We start from the raw sequence: 18,317 nt of genomic DNA on the forward strand, positions 1-18,317 counted from the left end.
ATCTTTAATTCACACACGTGTAAAAAAAAAAAAGACTTTCAAGTGAAACATCATTACAAATTATTTTAAATTTAATTTGTTCAAAAACCAGGACTAAGAACTAGCCTGGTTAAAAATGCCTCCACGCATAGCATTGTTAAAGTATCATTAATCCAGTGAGTACATAAAAAAAACATGACTAAATTCTCATTGCATGGTGCAGGCAAATGTCAATTTTCAAAAATTTAACTCATTAAGCCCCCCACCACCCAATCTCCCCACCCCAAAGTGTTAGATTTAACAGGCGTAATGACAAGCTGCCTTCTCAACACATAACAGCATGGCAGGACAAAAAAAAGAATAAATTTTCTCTACACTTTACATCTACATAACCTCAGCGCATTAAAATTTCTATAAATAAATAGACCCAATAAAGACAGAGGGAGCCATTCTGGAGGAAGCAGGCCCAGAACAGGCCTGTGTGATAAATAGCTGACGTGTCCATTGCAGCAGAGGTTTTTGGGTATGCGACGAACAGACCCTACAGAGTTTAATGGCTCTTGTGTCAAGTCTCTCGGCGCCGCACCAGCTTTAAACCCCGTTCGGGGCCAGGCGACTGACGAAGGCAATGCTGTTCAGGCACATTCGTCTGAAGAAGGCCGGGCACGTGGGCTTCATGATGAAATGCTCGAGCAGAATCCGCAGCTCAGTGAAGAGCGTGCTGTTGTGAAAAAAAGAATATATATATATATATATTTTTTTTTTTTACAAAAAATTCAAGTAAAGCTTTAGGCGTTAAATTACGTACCGACAGTATGGGTTCCGTCTGGAGGAGTAGCGGAGGGTTAGGAATCTGTAGTATATGAAGGGCTGCAGCAGACTTCCTTGGCCACTTAAATCATTAAAAAGGAAACCAAATAATAATCTCAAAGGATCCAAACATATTTAACTACATATGCAAACAGTGTTAACCTGGTTGGAGGCCTTTCATTTATGAACATCATCATCAAGTTGTGCTGGGAAGTATACAAGATCATACCGAAAATGTTTATTTTAGAGTGTGATATTATGATTTTTGTTTTCTTAGAACACAATACCAGTTGAAATAGCCTAAATAAAAAGTTTCACTGAAACTGGACAGGAAGTAGTCCAAAACTGAAGTTGAAGAGAAGTGATTGACTTTTAGGTTGAATATAATGAATGTGTCCTCTGCTCTTAACCATCACCCTTGCTGAGCAGTGGGCAGCCATGACAGGCGCCCGGGGAGCAGTGTGTGGGGACGGTGCTTTGCTCAGTGGCACATTGGCAGCTCAGGATTCGAACAGTCAACCTTCTGATTACGGGGCCACTTCCTTAGCCGCTAGGCCACCACTGCCCTGTATCGAACCGAGGACCTTTCGACAGAAGACTGTTTTCTGGGAACAGATGTGGACTTTTTGTGGTAAATGCTGTCGAGCAAGTTTGTCATAGGAGGTGACAAACACCAAGAATGTATGAAACTAAGATAGTCAGACAGGAAAAAAAAAAAAAGGCATAATTTTGACAAAACACAGTGGTATAGAATTTTGGTTAAACAGGCCTTGCACTTTAAACCTGTGATTGTCGGTCGCGCGGAGAGCCGGCGTCTTCCTCACCTGAACAGCATGAACACTGTGGCTGGCATGAGGAAGATCTCGTTGCAGGCAATGAACTTCAATATATTCTGCTGATTGGCTGTGAGCTTGTTGAGAAGATTCCTCATAAAAATTAGACTTTGGGGACCCACAGACTAGAAAAAAATAAATAAATAAATGTTATTAAACGCTATATATGAAAAACAGAAATAATCTCCATGGTGATGATGTTCCCTAATAAACTTACATCAAGGACCTTCTTCGTGTATGTGGTAGCATGAAGCAGGGAGAAGAGGAAAACTGGAAATATACTCACTAAAATACTTTGTCAAGAAACTTAAAACCCAGGAAGATAATTTTTGGCAGACAATTACCAACACAGACCAATTACAACACACCTGTACATGTTCTTTATATACATACATACACGCACACACATATACATATTAAAAAAACGATTAACCCTTGGCATCAGAAGGAGTGTAAAGCCAGATGAGAAGGATACTGGTGATGGGGTAGGAGTTGACGAAGATGAGCGAGTAGAGGAGGTAGTGGCAGCTGTCCTCCTGCAGGGCCTGCGCCAGGAAGGCCCTGCTGAGCTGGAAGCGGGGAAGTCTCTGGTGTAGCCTCAAAGCACTGGTCAGGGCGTTGGCCAGGAGTGCGCGCTGGTAGAAGTTTGAAGCCGCATACGGCCTGGGACAGACGTTTGAAACAGCTCAGCATAAGCCACGGGTACAGGCCAGGGGTTAATGAGTCAGATGGCCACTAAGTACCAGGTTCGAACCCCACTTGCTACATTTGAACAAGTCGCTTAACCCTGAGTGTCTCCAGGTGGACTGTCCCTGTATCTACTGAATGGATAAGGAAGTGTGATAAATGGCGAAAATGTAAAAGGACTGATATTACACAGCATTTTAACCTGTTACTCATCCTCGTGTGGATGGTAGCACGCTCGCCTATGAACCAGAAGACCCAGGTTCAAACCCAACTTACTACCATTGTGTCCCTGAGCAAGACACTTAACCCTAAGTTGCTCCAGGGGGGGACTGTCCCTGTAACTACTGATTGTAAGTCCCTCAGAATAAGGGCGCCTGGTAAATGCTGCAAATGTAAATCATTCAGTGAAAGGTTCCTCACCCCAAAAGAGGCAGGATGAACATAACAGAGCAGTAGACAGTGAAGAGCCGTGAGAGCCACATTGCCGTCTCCAGTTTATTGGCCAATAAGAATTGCTGTCGAGGGGAGACAAAAAATAAATAAATAAATCTATTACTGTTAATGATTAAAGACACAGAGAACCCAGGTAACATATTCGACTTACCACAGGCCCCGCCTGAGGAGGTGGACTCCGCTGCTCCGTGTCTGCCATCTTCTCACGAGTAATTTAACGATTGACAGACCTAAAATAAGTTCATAAAATAAGTTTTTTTTAGAGAAGTTATATGGGGAAACGGGTGGTTTTAAGGGTTTTAATAGCCTAGTGGGTAACACACTCGCCTTTGAACCAGAAGACCCAGGTTCAAATCCCGTTTACTATCATTGTGTCCCTGAGCAGGACAACCCTAAGTGTCTCCTGGGGGGACTGTCCCTACTTGTAAGTCACTCTGGATAAGGGCGTCTGATAAATGCTGTAAATGTAAATGGAGAAACCGCCCATCAAGAAAACGTTATTACTGCCGCAAACTCGAACGCCCCGCCAGATAAAGCACCTCATCGTACTTAACACCTAAATCTGCCAATTCCCTCATTTTCAAGAAACAGTGACATGCATAGGAAGAGACTCTACGTCTGATCATTTTATTGGTTTATAGAGGTCTTACAGCACATGCTGTTTGAGTGTTTCGACTCTTGTCAGCGATTCTTTTTTTTTTAAATTACTATTGAAAAGATGGAGGGAGGGGGTTGTTCCTCAACCAGCTAGTTCCGTCTCAGTGGAGCCTCGCATCAAGACGATTATCCGGCAGAATATAAATGTCACCAGATCACAATGTGGACGCTGCGAGGAACGTCAAGCGGGCTTCTGTGAACAGGGGCGAACTCCCCTGGGCGACGTGGTTAGTAACGCTAACAAACGGATTAAACCCGAACATTTCGTTCTGGTCCGCCTTTACTGGCAGTTTTGCGCGTTGTTGAAAGAGCTACACGGTTAATGAATAGCAGACGTCGACGGTCAGCGTCTGGTGGGTTAAAGAGGCATAAGGTCTCCGGTGCAGAAGCCGGGGGCGACTTATCAGAGGGCTGTACGCCTCTCTCCGGGGAGAGAGAGAGAGAGAAAAAATCTGGAAGGTTCGCAGAGGCTAATGCTAACGAGCTAACGCAGCATCCTCTTCCCCGACTCGTGCCATTTCACCGGAGCTAAAGGCTAACGCGGACCTAGTGGCGGCGTCCGGACCGACCGCCGAGGCCCCGTCCCACCCGCGACTCGTTGAAGCGCAGCGACGCGCGGTCTCACCTCGTGTACGACGAACACCGCCGAAGAGTTTCCCTGCCGGAACCGGGGCTAGGCGCACTAGCTGGGCTGACTTCGCGGTCACGTGGTGGTCGGGGCGAGATATCGCGAGAACTCCCCGCATGCTGACGTCACACGTCGGGTTCGGAGCGTAACATGTTTCGGACGCAACACAAACGACGCGTTCTACCATCGGCTCGCAAATTTCACCCGTCCCCACCCAAAAAGTGATTCGATTGGGAAATTTAAAGCTTCTGCCGAATCTCGGGCGCACACCAGCCATTTTCAACATTATTCCTACTCGTTTTTTTTACGCCAATTTTCTTTCTGTAGTTCTAACAAAGATCAATGTCGTTTTTTTTTTTTTTTTTTCAAAATTTGTTTGAGGTAAAATGCAGCTTTCTGATTCAAATGCCTGCGTTCACTTCCACAAGACGGCGCTAGAGTTCAGGACTAGTTAACCGCCAGTTTTAACTATCTAGTTTTACGTCATCCCCTTTTTTTGAACACAGTCATAATAATAAATCATATTTAAAAAAAAAAACCCTACCCGCCCACCGTCTTCATATTTTTACTCTTACGTTTACTTTCTTTTCATTATTTATCCAGAGAATTAGTCTTCTGTTTATTCCGTTCCCGCAAGGCGCTCGTCACTCGACCAACAGCAGAGCGCGCACTTTCCACGAAAACGAGGGGTGCAATAAATTAGTTATTTATCGTAATGGCCAGAAACGTCGTTTATTTCGCATTTTTCCATCGGAGCGTGTGTCCCATAACTGCGCGGTGTCCGTAAACGTGTAGTAACCGAGGCGCAGACCGTGCACGGATTCCCGTGTCGCCTCGGAACGCGCGGCGATGTAAGCGACGCGCAATCTAATTATTTCTTTGCAAAACCTAATTAAGGCATTAAAAAAAAAAGAAGGTTAACGCCGGCGCCTGGAACCGTTTTTGTTTAATAATCCCATTACTGGCGGCTCATCATGTATAAAACGGCGCGCAGGAGGACGCCGACGTCGCACTCGCCGCGAAACCGGCGGCGGCGGCGGCGCGCACTTCGCCGGGACACGGGCGACGTCGGCGGCGGGGACGCGCACCGGGCTCGGCGGCCAGCCGTAAGTGGGGAATACGACGCTTCTTTCTCATTTGCAAAAAAAAAAAAAAAAGACATAATAATATGCCTGGTCCATTTGGATGTCGGTTTCGGTTTTCCCACGTCGAGGCAGATGGGAATTATAAAATAGGCACTTTTCGATATTTTATTTTGAATGATGGGGATATCGTGGGGATATAATGACACGATTAATCGTTTAACAGTTATTAATCGATGTATAAATAAAATTCGAGCCATTGCCCGGGTAACGTGCCCCCTGCTCGCTGCAAAGCTGATCCATCAGCATCGCCTTTATAACAAAAGCGCGCCGACTGTCAGGTTAAAATCAAAGACTCTTTTGAGAAGGAGGGAGGGGAGAGAAAGAGAAAGAAAAAAAGAGAGTAAATATTCAAATGTTATCGGGGAAAGAGAAGTTGCCTCTTTCAGCGCCTGTATTTGGGCCGAAATAAAGCCATTAAACAAACAGGGGGCGGACCGGGCCGAAACAAACGAGAATTGGGACAAGCGAGGAGGACTGGTGAAAAGAGGAAGAAAGGCGGACGCGGTGAATCGATTCTTTCACGGTGCTCGTCAAAGAGACAACAGCAGAAGTCGGCCGACTATATAAATAAACGCGCTTTATAAACGTCCGAACAAAAGAGTGGAAATAATGGAGAATCCCGCTTATATATCGCCGCGACACCGCAAATTATAAAGAAGTACACATTCTAACGAAATCGCTAATATCTAAGCCTATTTGATGGGAAATTGGTTAGATGAGCATTGTAAAAAAAAAAAAAACATTAAAAACGAATACTAATACTACTGATAAAAACTATTTTTACATTTTATTTATTTCCTCTTGTATTTTTATTTTATTTATTAATGGGAGAATTGATTTGCGCGCTCCGTCGTGTTTAAAATGCAAAGTTGTCCCGTGGGCATTTTAACGTCGAGGCGCAAATTAGGCGCCGTTAAGCGAAACCCGTCGCATTAATAATTGACCGATCAAAATGAAAACCCCGTGGCCGCGGCGTCCCGCGGAGGGCCGCGTTATTGCTTCATCAGACGCAATCAGCGCGTAAATTCATCAAGCGCACAAGGAGCCGGCGTCGCGGCGCGTCGTTGGTGTTTAATAGATGGCCCCAGAATCCGGGCGGTATTATTTCCCGTCGTTTCCGGGAAACGAATTGAACGTTTATTGCATATATATTAAAAATTACGCGCGAAAGGGCTGATGTCTCTGTTATTGAAGGCGCTGGGAAGGTGAGGTCTCGGCGGATCAATTTATTTTATTTTTTTCCTGTCTTGTTACTCCCGCCGGAGAATGTGTTTAAAAAAAAAAGAAGAAGGAGAGAGAGATAGAATCGAAAAAGGCGTCTCAGAAGCACTAAATTGATTCAGAAAAGAAGCGAGAGCCGAGCTGCGCCTCCGTGCGCCACACAGAGCCTCTGTGTTGGAGAGGAGGAGGAGGAGGAGGAGGAGGAAGGGCGCATCCCTTCTGCTTCGGCCGAATGGCAACTTCATACATTTACGGTGGCTTTCATAAACATCGCCATTAAGGAATCACAAAGCTTTTATTGTGAATTTGATGTGAAAATGGCCGGGACTGGCCTGGCCCTTTGTGTCCGCGCCCGGAGATGAATGACCGGTGTCACGCACATGATTGGTTTGCGCTATTAAATTGTCAAAAAAGGAAGGATTTCCCTAATAATGCGTTTTTATGGGGAATTATGGAATTCGAGTGTGTCTGAAGGGCTGAGAAGCTGGTGCCGAGGTCAGGCGAAGTTCTCAGCGACTGTCGTGGCAAAAGGCCACGCTGTCGGGCCTGGCCTTCAGTCTGCCACATGTACTAAAAATAAAAATGACAAAATGCTAAAGCATAGGCTCCTAGTTTGTAATATGTGGAGTGTTTTTTTAATTATAAGTGGTAAATGGTTGTATTCTTGTGTTAAGTTACGCCTTGCAAAATGCCAAATTTTTAAATAAAATAATGGTAATTGTAAAATACCACAATATAAGTCAAGCATAATATACGTTTTTTTTTACACACACACACACATACATATATATATATTGAATTTTTAAAAAATTCGGCACAATTTCTCCCCATGTTTATCCCCTTTTCAGTAGATACAAAAATATATTAAAACCAAAGCTGCATTTTGTTGGATTACGCTCTCCGCTGCAGAGGACGTGGCCTTTTCTCTTCACACAGTTCCCATTCTGCGGACGTTTTTGTGTTAAATGTTAACAACTTGGGCCCTATCTTTTCTATCAGCTACAACAAATCAGTGTTGACTCGAACACTCGCCCCCTTTGTGCCCATTGTGCGGCTGCCCTCACTTGAAGATTTATGTATTTTTGATATTAAATTCCTTCTGTCATCAAGACTGCTCTCTTGTTGACTTTTCTTGACCCCGTGACCCGCTCGCCAAACTTTCCCATATTTAACGCGGGATCTTTCCTCCCCTCGCCTTTTAGCTTGCTTGACTCCTTTGGCGCCGCTGTTGAATGCCGTGCCCATTGTTGGCATGTGCTGTTTGCTCTGTTCTTGAACTTCGGTGGTCTGTGCCACACAGGGGCCGCTGCCGTGTCCCCGTCCTGTACTTTGAACTCCGGATCTTCCTTCCGGCTGAATGCCTCGCCCTACAAGCCTCCCCCCCCGGCTGCCCGGCCGGCTAATTAGTTAAACAAACGCACCAGCTAATGATTCCCTGGGCAGAGCAGGCACGGCAGTTTTGTTCGGCCGCTGGCGCGGACGCCGCTCGTCCTGCTGGAGGCATGGCCTTTCTGACCCAGGCCGGCTGGACGGCCCGGTCCGGAGTCCGCCCCCCCCCCGCCAGGCCAAAGGCCAGCGCTGGGACAGGCCGGAATGCCACCACCAGCTGCTCGTGGTGACAACTTGCCACAAAGGCCTGCGGTGAGCGGTCGCAAAACAAAAAAAAAAAATGCAACAAAATGCAGTAAAAATGTGCAAAATTCCCCTCACGGAATACAACAGACACCCACGACGTTCCCCCCAAATTGTGGCTTCAGAGAGGGATGCGTGTCTGAATGATCTACACTGCTGGGCCAGGCTACGCTACGCTACGCGCTAAAGAAAGGGAGACTATAAATCCCCACAATGAACCTTTTTTAAACCTTTTTTTAATGAACACCAACAGGCGTGGAGCAGCCATAAATTCCCTTTCTCCGAACCCGCCGGTTAGCAATGATTTAGAGCCGAATTGCACGTTAATGGCGGGCCACGGGTGAACGTGGACGCGTTCAACGAGGATTGGCGATTTATTTGAACGCAAATGAGCTTTACGACCCCGAATGTGGCGGGGGGTTGAGGCGCTGATCCGAGAACAGTCCGTAAATCCGGTCGCCGCTGCGCGAATGACGTCACGCGGCCAGAACACCGTTCGCGGAACAGTGGTGCGTAATGCAACGCAAAGACCCATATTAATGCGGAGAGTGAGTGCTGACCTGGGAACAGTCTTTAACCCCGAACATTACGCTAATTTATTTGTATTTATTTTATTTTAACGAAAGCCCATTGCTTTGTTTAAGGTTTTTGTCGAGCGACCGGAAGTTCAAAACTGCGACACCCGCGAATAAAGCGAAAGATGACTAAATAAATAAAAAAAAACCCGTCGCTCGCCATTTGGCCGCCCGGCCGAGCCGCGTCTCCGCGGAGGTCCAGACAGGAATGGAGACTAATTGCGGGCCCTGCGCCGCTGCTGGCCGCCGCATGGCCCCCGGGCTCGTCACCGGGCTAATTGACAAGGGCTTGTCTGTTTTTCCCGAGCAGCTGCTCCTAAGCACCGGCACCCGAACGCAATCTCGCCGCGGCCCCCACGCCGCCCGAGGCCCTTCGGAGGCGCAACCTCCGCGGTCCAAATAGAGGGAGATTTATTGAAGCTCCCCGTGGGCGAGGCAGCGTTAAGTAAGACGTCCCCGACGGCTGCTGAGCGCCATAACCCCCTCCTCCTCCTCCTCATCATCATTATTATTATTATTAACATTATTAAAGCAGCTAATGATCCCATGACGTCATTTATTGCTTATACAAATGCACGGAACCGCTTTACCGGGATAGAAGACGGCCGGAGGGAATGAGAGCCGGTATTGTGTGTGTGTGTGTGTGTGTGTGTGTGTGTGTGTTCTCTCCAGCTTTCCCACCCCCTCGCGTCTGCCCCTCTTCTTCTTCTTCTTCTTCTTCTTTTTTTTTTTTTTTTTTTTTTGCGCGCGGAAATCGCGACGTTTTTCTCGCGCATTCTCACGCAGCTCCCCCCTCATGTCACCGCAACAATGACGCCGCTGAAGCGCCCCGTCGGAGCGACGCAGTTGGAGATCTCCCGGATTGTTTTAGGCATCTTTGGATTTCATCAATCAAAATGACTGCGGTTTTCCATAAAAATGCAGAATTCGGGTCCCGTGGCTGAGGGAGCTAGGTAGAAATTGTGACGCTGTCTCGATCGATGATAAATTGCCACCCCTTTATTGGACAAATGGAGAGATACGTGCCCAAGTCACCTTTTTTTCCCTGAAAAAGAAAGAAAAAAAAAAAAGAGACAGATTTCACGGTCGTTTAGGTGTCCCCACTTCATCTGGGTAATAAAGGGCGTCTTCGGAGTGGCTGCTGGGATAGGTGTGCAGCCAGAATATGGGGACCAAAACGTGGACTTTGGTGTGAAAGGCCTTTCAAGTTCAGGCCCATTGCTGTTGTACAGGATGCACTGCGTTTAAGAGCCCCGTGAACCGAATCTTTTCCCCTCCTCTGCGGACGTTGGTGGCCGGTCCACACGGACCACGCCGCTTATTCGCCTGCCGTCGCCGTGAGAAAAGGGCCAAATTTGTAAAATGATCCTCAGAAGGCCTCTCGTAAGCGGTTCAGTTGGCAGTCGCCCCTTGTTCAGTTTCAGGGTGGTAGTGGCCTAGTGGGTCACACACTCGTCTGTGAACCAGAAGACCCGGGTTCAAATCCCACTTACTACCATGATGTCCCTGAGCAGGACACTTAACCCGCTCTGGTAAATGCTGTACATGTAAATGTAAACAGTTTCGTGCCGGTGTTTGGCCCGCCAGGTTCTCGTTCAGGTGAAGGTTTTGCGTTTGCGACTGTGACCCCTGGGCCTTAAACGTAACGCAGGTTCTGTCCTCTGGCCTTGCAGACGTCGGGCCGATATGAGGCCCTGCAGGAAGTCACACCGGCGCTGGCAGGAAGGTGAAAAGGGAAGAGGAGACGCGAGCGGCTCGTCGCCGTGAAGAATTGTTTAATTTCACCGGCGCGCCGGGGAAGGGGAGGAGGGCGTACGCGGTGTGTTTCCTGCGGTGAGCTCTGCAGCCGGCTGCTGTTAAGAGATCTAATTGATGAGCGAAGTCCCCGCATCCGTGCGCCCCGCTCTTATTGCGCCCCGGCGCCTGCCGCCGAGCGGCGGCGTAATCGGATCCCGCAACTCCACCAGGAGCCGAGCGCGTGGCCGAAGGGGGGGGGGGGGGTTATTAAAAAAGTTGCGCTCGTGGAGGAGACTTCGACGTGGCAGGATGAGGGAGGGAGATCGGCCTCACTGTACTAAACTCTAAAAGAAAAAGGGAGCCGATTTTTTTTTTTTTTTTATCGTCCTTCCGAGTATAAAACGCCAGTTTTAATGGGGTCCCCCCCCCCCCCCCCTTCCTCCCTCGCCCGCTCCCTGCCCGTCCTCTCGCTCTCTGGAAGGGGAGAGCGCATTGTGGCCCGCCTTTGCTCAGATAGTGGCTCCGGCGACAGATGATTGATGAGGAGAGGGGGCAAGGCCGAGCACTTGCTGCATAAAGCCCCATAGATGCCTCAATAAAGGCGGCCTAGTCAAGGGACCAGCCCGGCTCAATAGACGCCGCCACAAGTATATTGAGAGGAGAAGCGCAGGGGAAGGTGCTCTGTTGTTCCGTAATCCGGTTAGCCATTGAGCCACCAGCCGTCTGAGGCCGGGATGAGTGCCGGAGGGATGGATGTGTGCCGGAGAGGAGAGGAGAGGAGAGGAGGAAAGCAGCAAGGGGGCCGGCGCTCTGATAGAGACAGAGGAAGAAGCATCACACACACACACACTCACACACACATTTTCAGCCAGAATGGACGTCTTGCGCACTCGACAAATAGACGGCGGCGCGAATTAATCTGGAGGAGTTGCGGTCGTGCCACAATTCTGTTTGTTTACAGGAAACCGGGTCAGTCTTGTCGCCGGGGACAACAGTAGTGGACAAATGACTAATTCCAATGCTATTCCAATAATATTCCATAATGTTGCGTGTTCTGTCTCGTATATGTACTAAAGCAGGTATTCTACGCCGTGGACCACCATTAACGGGCCACACGGTCCTCAGAAGACAAGGATCTGAGAAGAAAAATGAAAATGCATAAGTGGAATTTGAGACGTTATTGATCACCCACTCTCCCTCTCTCTCTCTTTCAGAGCTTCCTGGAAGGGGCTGCGTTGCGGCCTGCAAGACGGATCGCGCAATAAAGAGATATTTCACGTCGGCGTGAAATATGGTGTTAGCATAACTAGTCACGACGAGCTCATCCTCCTCGTAAACAACTCACGATGTCCTGCTTTTCCTCCCCCGTTTTATTTGTTTCGTTATTCTAATTAAAAATATATATTCATACTTCCTGCCTGGTTGTCGGTTTATTGTGATATATTGTATTGCAATATATAATGCACTTTGCACAAACTGGTCACTGTTTTTTGGTGAAAACGTATGATTTGAGACACAAATGTCACGCGTCTGAAGTCAGCATAAAATACGCAAATAATATGATAATAAGTGCCACAATCTTGTACTTTAACTCATAACTGTAGTCTTGTTAAAACCTTGAGGGGACCTGGAATATTGGTGTTTTTTTTAATGCGAACGTGCAGACACACACACAAACACACACACACACACACACATTTGACTCAGTGACTCCCCTGACTCCTCTACCGCACGCAGAACAGCACAGCATCTCTCAAAAGCACAATTAGCCCAGCAATCATCTCCTGCGGGCCATCTTTTCACCGAGCCAAGTGCGGAGACAAGGTGCCCTGCAGCACGGCGTTGTTCCCGGAGGCGGCGCGAGGGCGGCGGGGCCGGGCCGGAGGCCGCGCCCCGTGGCCCGGGGTTCCTGTCTGCCCTCTGTCACTCCCACAGCAGGCCTCTCCCAGCGGAGGGCAGGGCCCTTTCTCCCGGCTCCACGCCTCGTATGACTGGGCCTGCTGGGCCAGGAAGCATTGGGCTTTTTCAGCCAAAGGACATTTGTCAAACTTCCGTCAAACCGTGACAGTTTCCCACCAAGAACACAGAAGGACTTTACAGTGCGGGTGTCAGCCGGGGTCTGATAAACTGCTGGGAAATTTGTCTTTTATAAGTGGCGCAAGTGGAAGATTTGAGGCCCGAGAGAGAGTGTAGCCGTTCTTCACAGCACCACAAAATATATTTACGCTGATAACACAACCAATGACGGCGATGCCGTTTCTGTTTCCCGGAGTGAAGCCTGAACTGTATGTTACCTTCAATTTGTTTAATCAACGACTTTCTCCACAACCCTGTCAGGGGCCGCCGCTCAATGGCTGCCAGTCTGTTGCTCAGGCAACAAGTTGATGAAAACATAAAAATTCAATATGTCTGAGTTGATTTGCGATTAGTGCAGGGGAGGGTGGCCATCTTTGTAACCGCAGGGTCCCTTTAATCCAATTCCAGGTTGGGTTTTAATTGTTTAATTGAAGCAATTATTTAACCGTAGGAATCCTTTTTACCTGTCCTCCAAACCGCGAAGTTGTCGTTCTCTCAATAGCGTTCGATCCCCCGATTATCATCATGATGTATGCATTTATTCAGTAAATTATTTGGTTAATTATACATTTATTTCTTAACTTTGAATTACTACAGTACAAATTCCATTTAAAAAGAACACATTCTTATCAAATTTAATTTGTCAGATTCAGTTAAGGTGCGGTGAACAACGGACAGTGGAATAAAACACACTGTAGGGGCATCGCATCAGCATTAAACACTAAAATATGCGGCTGCTGTACAAAAATATACACAAATGCAGAGGGATCTGGAGCTGTAATTGATCCAAGTCATTAAAAATATAATAAAGAATAAGTAAATGTCTCTTTGATGCATACAGATTCATTTAGATAAAATAACCTTTAACGTGCAAATGGCATAAGAGATAATTGAAATGTGTGTGTGTGTGTTTTTTTGTTATATTACTGCAGGTGTATTATCGGGCAGGCCTGTCTTTCCTCTGGGTCACGAGGAGGGGGGGGGGGCGTACAGGAGTTGGCCGGCCGAATGCAAAGACATCCCGGAGCTGGGGAATAATCCGGCTCTAATCAGATTCCCAGGTTTGATAATGGACACTCCGATAAATGCGGAGAATTCCAGGCAAATTTTTGCAAATGAAAAAGGATTCTTCCTGACATAATGGGCCGGTGAGAGTCGGCCTCTAATGAGGTGTCATTTGTCTAAGAGCCCCCGCCCCGCCTGCCCCCCCCTCCACATGCCTCCCGGCTCTCCCTCCAACCCAACACTGCGGTGCCCATTACTTTACCTCCGAAACACACACGTACACCCCCCAACCTCCTTGTCGTTTCTTATCTCGGCCTCTTTTCCCTCCCAAGCAGCGCTGCAGATTGGTGCAACGCGAATAAGCAGAGTGTGTGTGTGTGTGTGTGTGTGTGTGTGTTTTTTTTTTGTGCACGAGAGTGTGTATTTCTGCCCCACAAATTGTCGGACGAGCTGAACCGCGCTCCCCTCCGGCGAGGGGGACGCTTTTCCTGTCTCCAGGGGAAAATTACCTCTCCGGTAGCCGGCGCGGCCCTGCGCCGTCCCTGACAACTCACATAAATTATTGGGCATTTTCATATTTCAAATTTCATCTGCATTCATCTGGCGGGGCCTCGCCAGGGAGCGGCGGGGAGGAGGCCTGCTCGCCGGCCCAGCCATCGGCAGCCTGGCCGGCAGGCCCCAGAGACCGGGGATAATTCAATTGTGTCCCCTTGATTAGATTAGGCTTGCGGCAGCTTGCTGCCAATCTGAAGTATGGCCGCCTTCTTTCCTACTTAACCCCTCTGCCCCCCTTCCACCACCACCCCCCCCAAACGCCCACTGCAGCCGGCGCGCACCGCAAAGCCAGGCGGAGCGGCCCATGCGTTCGGAACCATCCGGGCCATTTTTCTTCCTGTTGTCTCTCCTTGTAAAAACACCGATCTCTCACCGGCGGCCTTGCCAACGTCCCACACCGTACAGCTGCTTATGGCCAACGGAGAATCCATTTCTCTCTGTTTGCTTGCTTTCGGGGTGCGTTGCTTTGTGCATTCTTCCTTTCTTCCTTCCTTCCTTTCTTTTTTTTTTTTTTTTTTTTTTGTTCCTTCCCATAAAGGTCCTGGCTGCTACATGGTTGCGGGAAAAAATCTTGCTCTATTAAATTATGTCATTCTTGATATATTGCCTCCGAGTGGGAATCAGCGGGGGGGGGGGGGGGGGGGGGGGGGGGGGGGGACGGAGAGGCTGGGAGAGGTTCAACCAGGGACTGTGTGTGTGTGTGTGTGTGTGCGTGTGTGTGTTTTTTTAATGCAATCATAACTGATAAACATATTCCTGATCAATTTCTGAGCACTTTGACACGGGACTCACCTGCCTGGTGACGATGCTCGAAAGGAGCAGATGAAGTGGAGTAGCACGCGCTATTACATCAACCTGTGGCACTATTGATTATCTTTCAGCATTCGTTCGTCCAGGCTCGGGTCATAAACCTCAAGATTCTTTTTTATTTATTTATTTATTTATTTATTTTTTACATAAAATTGTACCACATCCCTGCACACATTTTTGCAAATAAAAGCACATCTTTGCACCCAAAAGCAATGATCTGCTATCGAATATGCAACAGTATTCATCAGGGATGTAAATCTTTTCTGTCATTCACATTTAATGGACATGTCTGTATGTTAAAGCAACAGCGCCGCGGTCTACAGTTCCAGGATTGTTTACGGGTGTTGGGATATTCCTGCCTTTGTGGCCTTAAACATTGTAATACACAAATACATTTTAACGGCAACTGTGGGACATCAACCACATCAACAGAGGATGCAGGAATTATTATAAGCAGACAAAATACACGCCTGCCCACCCACCCCCATGCCACATAATTACATATTAAAAAAGAAACCTGTTTCACATGTGCACTGGATGCGGCAGCGCACCGCTCTCCCAGCATGCAACGGGCTCACGCCGCTCTCAGGGCCCTGCACACAGAGCTCTGGCCCTGTCTTTTTTTTTTTTTTTTTTTTTACATGCCATGTTTGGACTTGGAGTCAATGCATAAGGCAGATGAATATGTACTCTACACCAAGGAGAGATCATGTTGTGATGCAATTATCATCTATTGCTTCCTGTAATTGTATCAGATCTCTTTTTAGCAATAATCTCATGTTGGATGTCTGAGGCCAGGTCCCTTCTCTCTTTATTGTTCTCCACTCTGGTAAAAAGCAATTGAATTGGAGGCTGCGCTATTGGATTTTTGCTCTGTAGAATAAACCGGAATCATATTTTTGTTGGAAATTATCAATACATCTTTGCCCAGGAAAAGTAAGAAGACACGGGAACGGCGGAGGGGCGCGAATTGAGAAATGATAAACAGCCGCAGCGGTGATTTAGAAAGCGCGAGCCGTGGGACTTCCAACGTTCGGGTAAATATTGAACACTGTGGGAGTGGGTTCAGTTTAAATGGCGGCGATGTCTATCTGAGATGATTCGGTTTTCTTCATTTACACCCCACCCCTTCCCCGTGACTTCTTCCCAAATCATCACAGCGGTGTGACAGTTACCAGAATAAGAATATCTGAAGCCTTCTTTCAGAGGAGAGAAGAAGGGCGGGGCAAAACAGACAAGGGTGGCAAAAGGTACAGAAGAACGGAACCATCTTGCACACAGCAGGTTAATGACATTTAATAGAAATGCAAGTAACTGGAACACTTCCATTGGTGCAGATGTTAATAGAATGAAAAAAATATAGAATTATTATGCTGAAAACTGTTTTAATGTGTTGGAAACCTTTCTGCATTAAAGAGATGGACGAGATTCTTCCATACATCTAAAACGTTATCCCGAAATCTAAATCTGCCAAAAAAAGTAAAAAAAAAAAAAGTGAACAAAGTTGACACTATGCACTAGACTGGAAGTCTGTCTAGAGACGAGAACCATAATTTTGACCTTTTTAAAACACATTGATGACAGTATACACAGTGAGCAAAATGTTTTAATTTTATTGCACACTTTTTCTATATTCAAAACACACACAACTGCACAACTGTTAAGTAGTTTTTTTCTTAAATCCATTTGATATGTCTATCTAAATTTCTCAGAATATGTCACATGATATTCCGTAAATATCGTGTCCTGTGTCATCATCATCATTATCATCATCGTCCTGGAGCCTTTGATGGGGGACACATGGCTCCAGCGGAACGGAGTAGATGTGTCTTTCATAATAGATCGTTTTTCCGACCCTTTCGCCGTCGCCATGTGGAGGGGCTGCTCTGCCCCATTGGGTGACCCCACCCACTCCGCTCACCTGTACTGGGAGGGTCCCACAGGGTCCTCAGGGGCCCCGGTCCAGCTGCACCCACATCCCGTCCCGCCTCGCTGCAGCCATCCGTCCGTCCGTGCGGCCTCTCCGACTCACTTTTCATAATTATTAAATTACGTTCCTTGGCACCCATTAAAGGCAGGACATTTTCTTCTTAACCACCTGCTCTGCCCCCCCACTCACACACACACACACACCCCTCGCAACCAGCCACCCATTTTGCACCATCAATCTTTCAGCGTTACCGGACCCCTAAAAGCTTTCTGACTCGTCTATAATGGGGGACACAGAGGGGTCAGGGGGCTCTGTGTGGTGTGTGTACGTGTGTGTGCACTGATGCCTCAGCACTGGACTGTGAAGGGGGGGGGGGGCAGGGTGGTCATTCTGTCAGTGTCCCTTCTAAGCGACGGGGAGGGTAGAGGGGTGGTCTGGGAAGAAGGGGTCAGTCGCTGCATGACCTCGTGACAGAAAAGGGGCGGGGGAACCGAGGCAGTCGAGTTTACTAACTGCCCCCTCTCTTTCTCTCTCTCTCGCACACACACACACACACACACACACACACACTGGTCTGGTCAGCATTCTGTTATGACAAAGTTTGTGCCTTGGGGTACACGGGGTAGGACACTGACCCCCTGTGTCACCAGGACAAACGGGGCTAATATTAACACAGCGGTCTTTCCCTGGACCCCCAAACTCGGCAATAAATCCAAAGACGATGACAAGCTGGCTCTGCATCGTGCATCATCCAAAGATCACCATATTCATAATTTTAGGTTGCGTTTAGGTTACTTAAGCATGTCAGTACATGCCTTATGACACCTTTTCGGCAATCCTTATAATTAATATCTGCTTATTAAATAACATCTAGTGCAGCTTATACCATAAAAAGTTCTCGTAAGAGTTTTAACACCCTGTCACTCATTCCATGAAGTTACCTTGTTACTGCCTCAGTGGTGAATAGTACAGAGAAAGTTCCGACTGCGTCTTAACAAAATCCATCACACCTCAGCGCCGAAATGCACTAGTTATTGTTTTCAATGTGGGGAAATATGGCCGCGTGGTTCGTGTGTCCGTGTGTGAGCATGTGGTCGGGCGCATGTGTGTGAGTGTGTATGTAATCAGAGTGTCAGCACAGATGGAGGAGCACACACTGCCGGTGCTTATCGCTCACCTCCCAGCATGCCTCTCATTACCTAATGCTCATAAACCTGCTTATATTATTCATCCCTGACAGCCCGCCTGCTTTGCATAACCTAAACAAATCATTCATTCGCACACACACACACACACACACACACACACACACACACACACACACAGACAGATAGACCTTCACAGCCATGTTTCCTTTTCTTAAAAAAAAAAAGTAAAATAATAAGCAACATAAATAAATAAAAAGCACACCACTTTCCACACTCAGACATGAAAAATGAACAACGTTAATAACACCTTAAACTTTCTTCCTCCTCCCCCTCCCCGCCCAGACTCACTTCCCCCTTTAACGTCCGGTAATCGGATTAGAGTCGGGCTAATGGCTTTTCCTTATGGTGCTCAGAGACATTCTGCCCAGACCTTGGA

General features: G+C 47.5%; 1 protein-coding gene across 1 annotated transcript; it reads right to left on the reverse strand.

Annotated features, from left to right (window-relative positions):
- Positions 1-53: 53 nt before the first annotated feature.
- On the reverse strand, positions 54-4,132 carry tmem33 (transmembrane protein 33). The gene is made up of 8 exons (XM_028959675.1): positions 4,045-4,132; positions 2,914-2,992; positions 2,730-2,824; positions 2,098-2,285; positions 1,840-1,907; positions 1,614-1,747; positions 788-871; positions 54-700 (listed from the first exon to the last, which is right to left on the reverse strand). Exons 2-8 carry the CDS (start codon positions 2,959-2,961, stop codon positions 571-573), a joined length of 747 nt encoding a protein of 248 aa, XP_028815508.1. The 5' UTR covers positions 2,962-2,992; positions 4,045-4,132; the 3' UTR covers positions 54-570.
- Between the last annotated feature and the right edge of the window lie 14,185 nt (positions 4,133-18,317).

This window comes from Denticeps clupeoides, chromosome 18, assembly GCF_900700375.1.
Source record: "Denticeps clupeoides chromosome 18, fDenClu1.1, whole genome shotgun sequence".
Classification (NCBI taxonomy): Eukaryota; Metazoa; Chordata; class Actinopteri; order Clupeiformes; family Denticipitidae; genus Denticeps; species Denticeps clupeoides.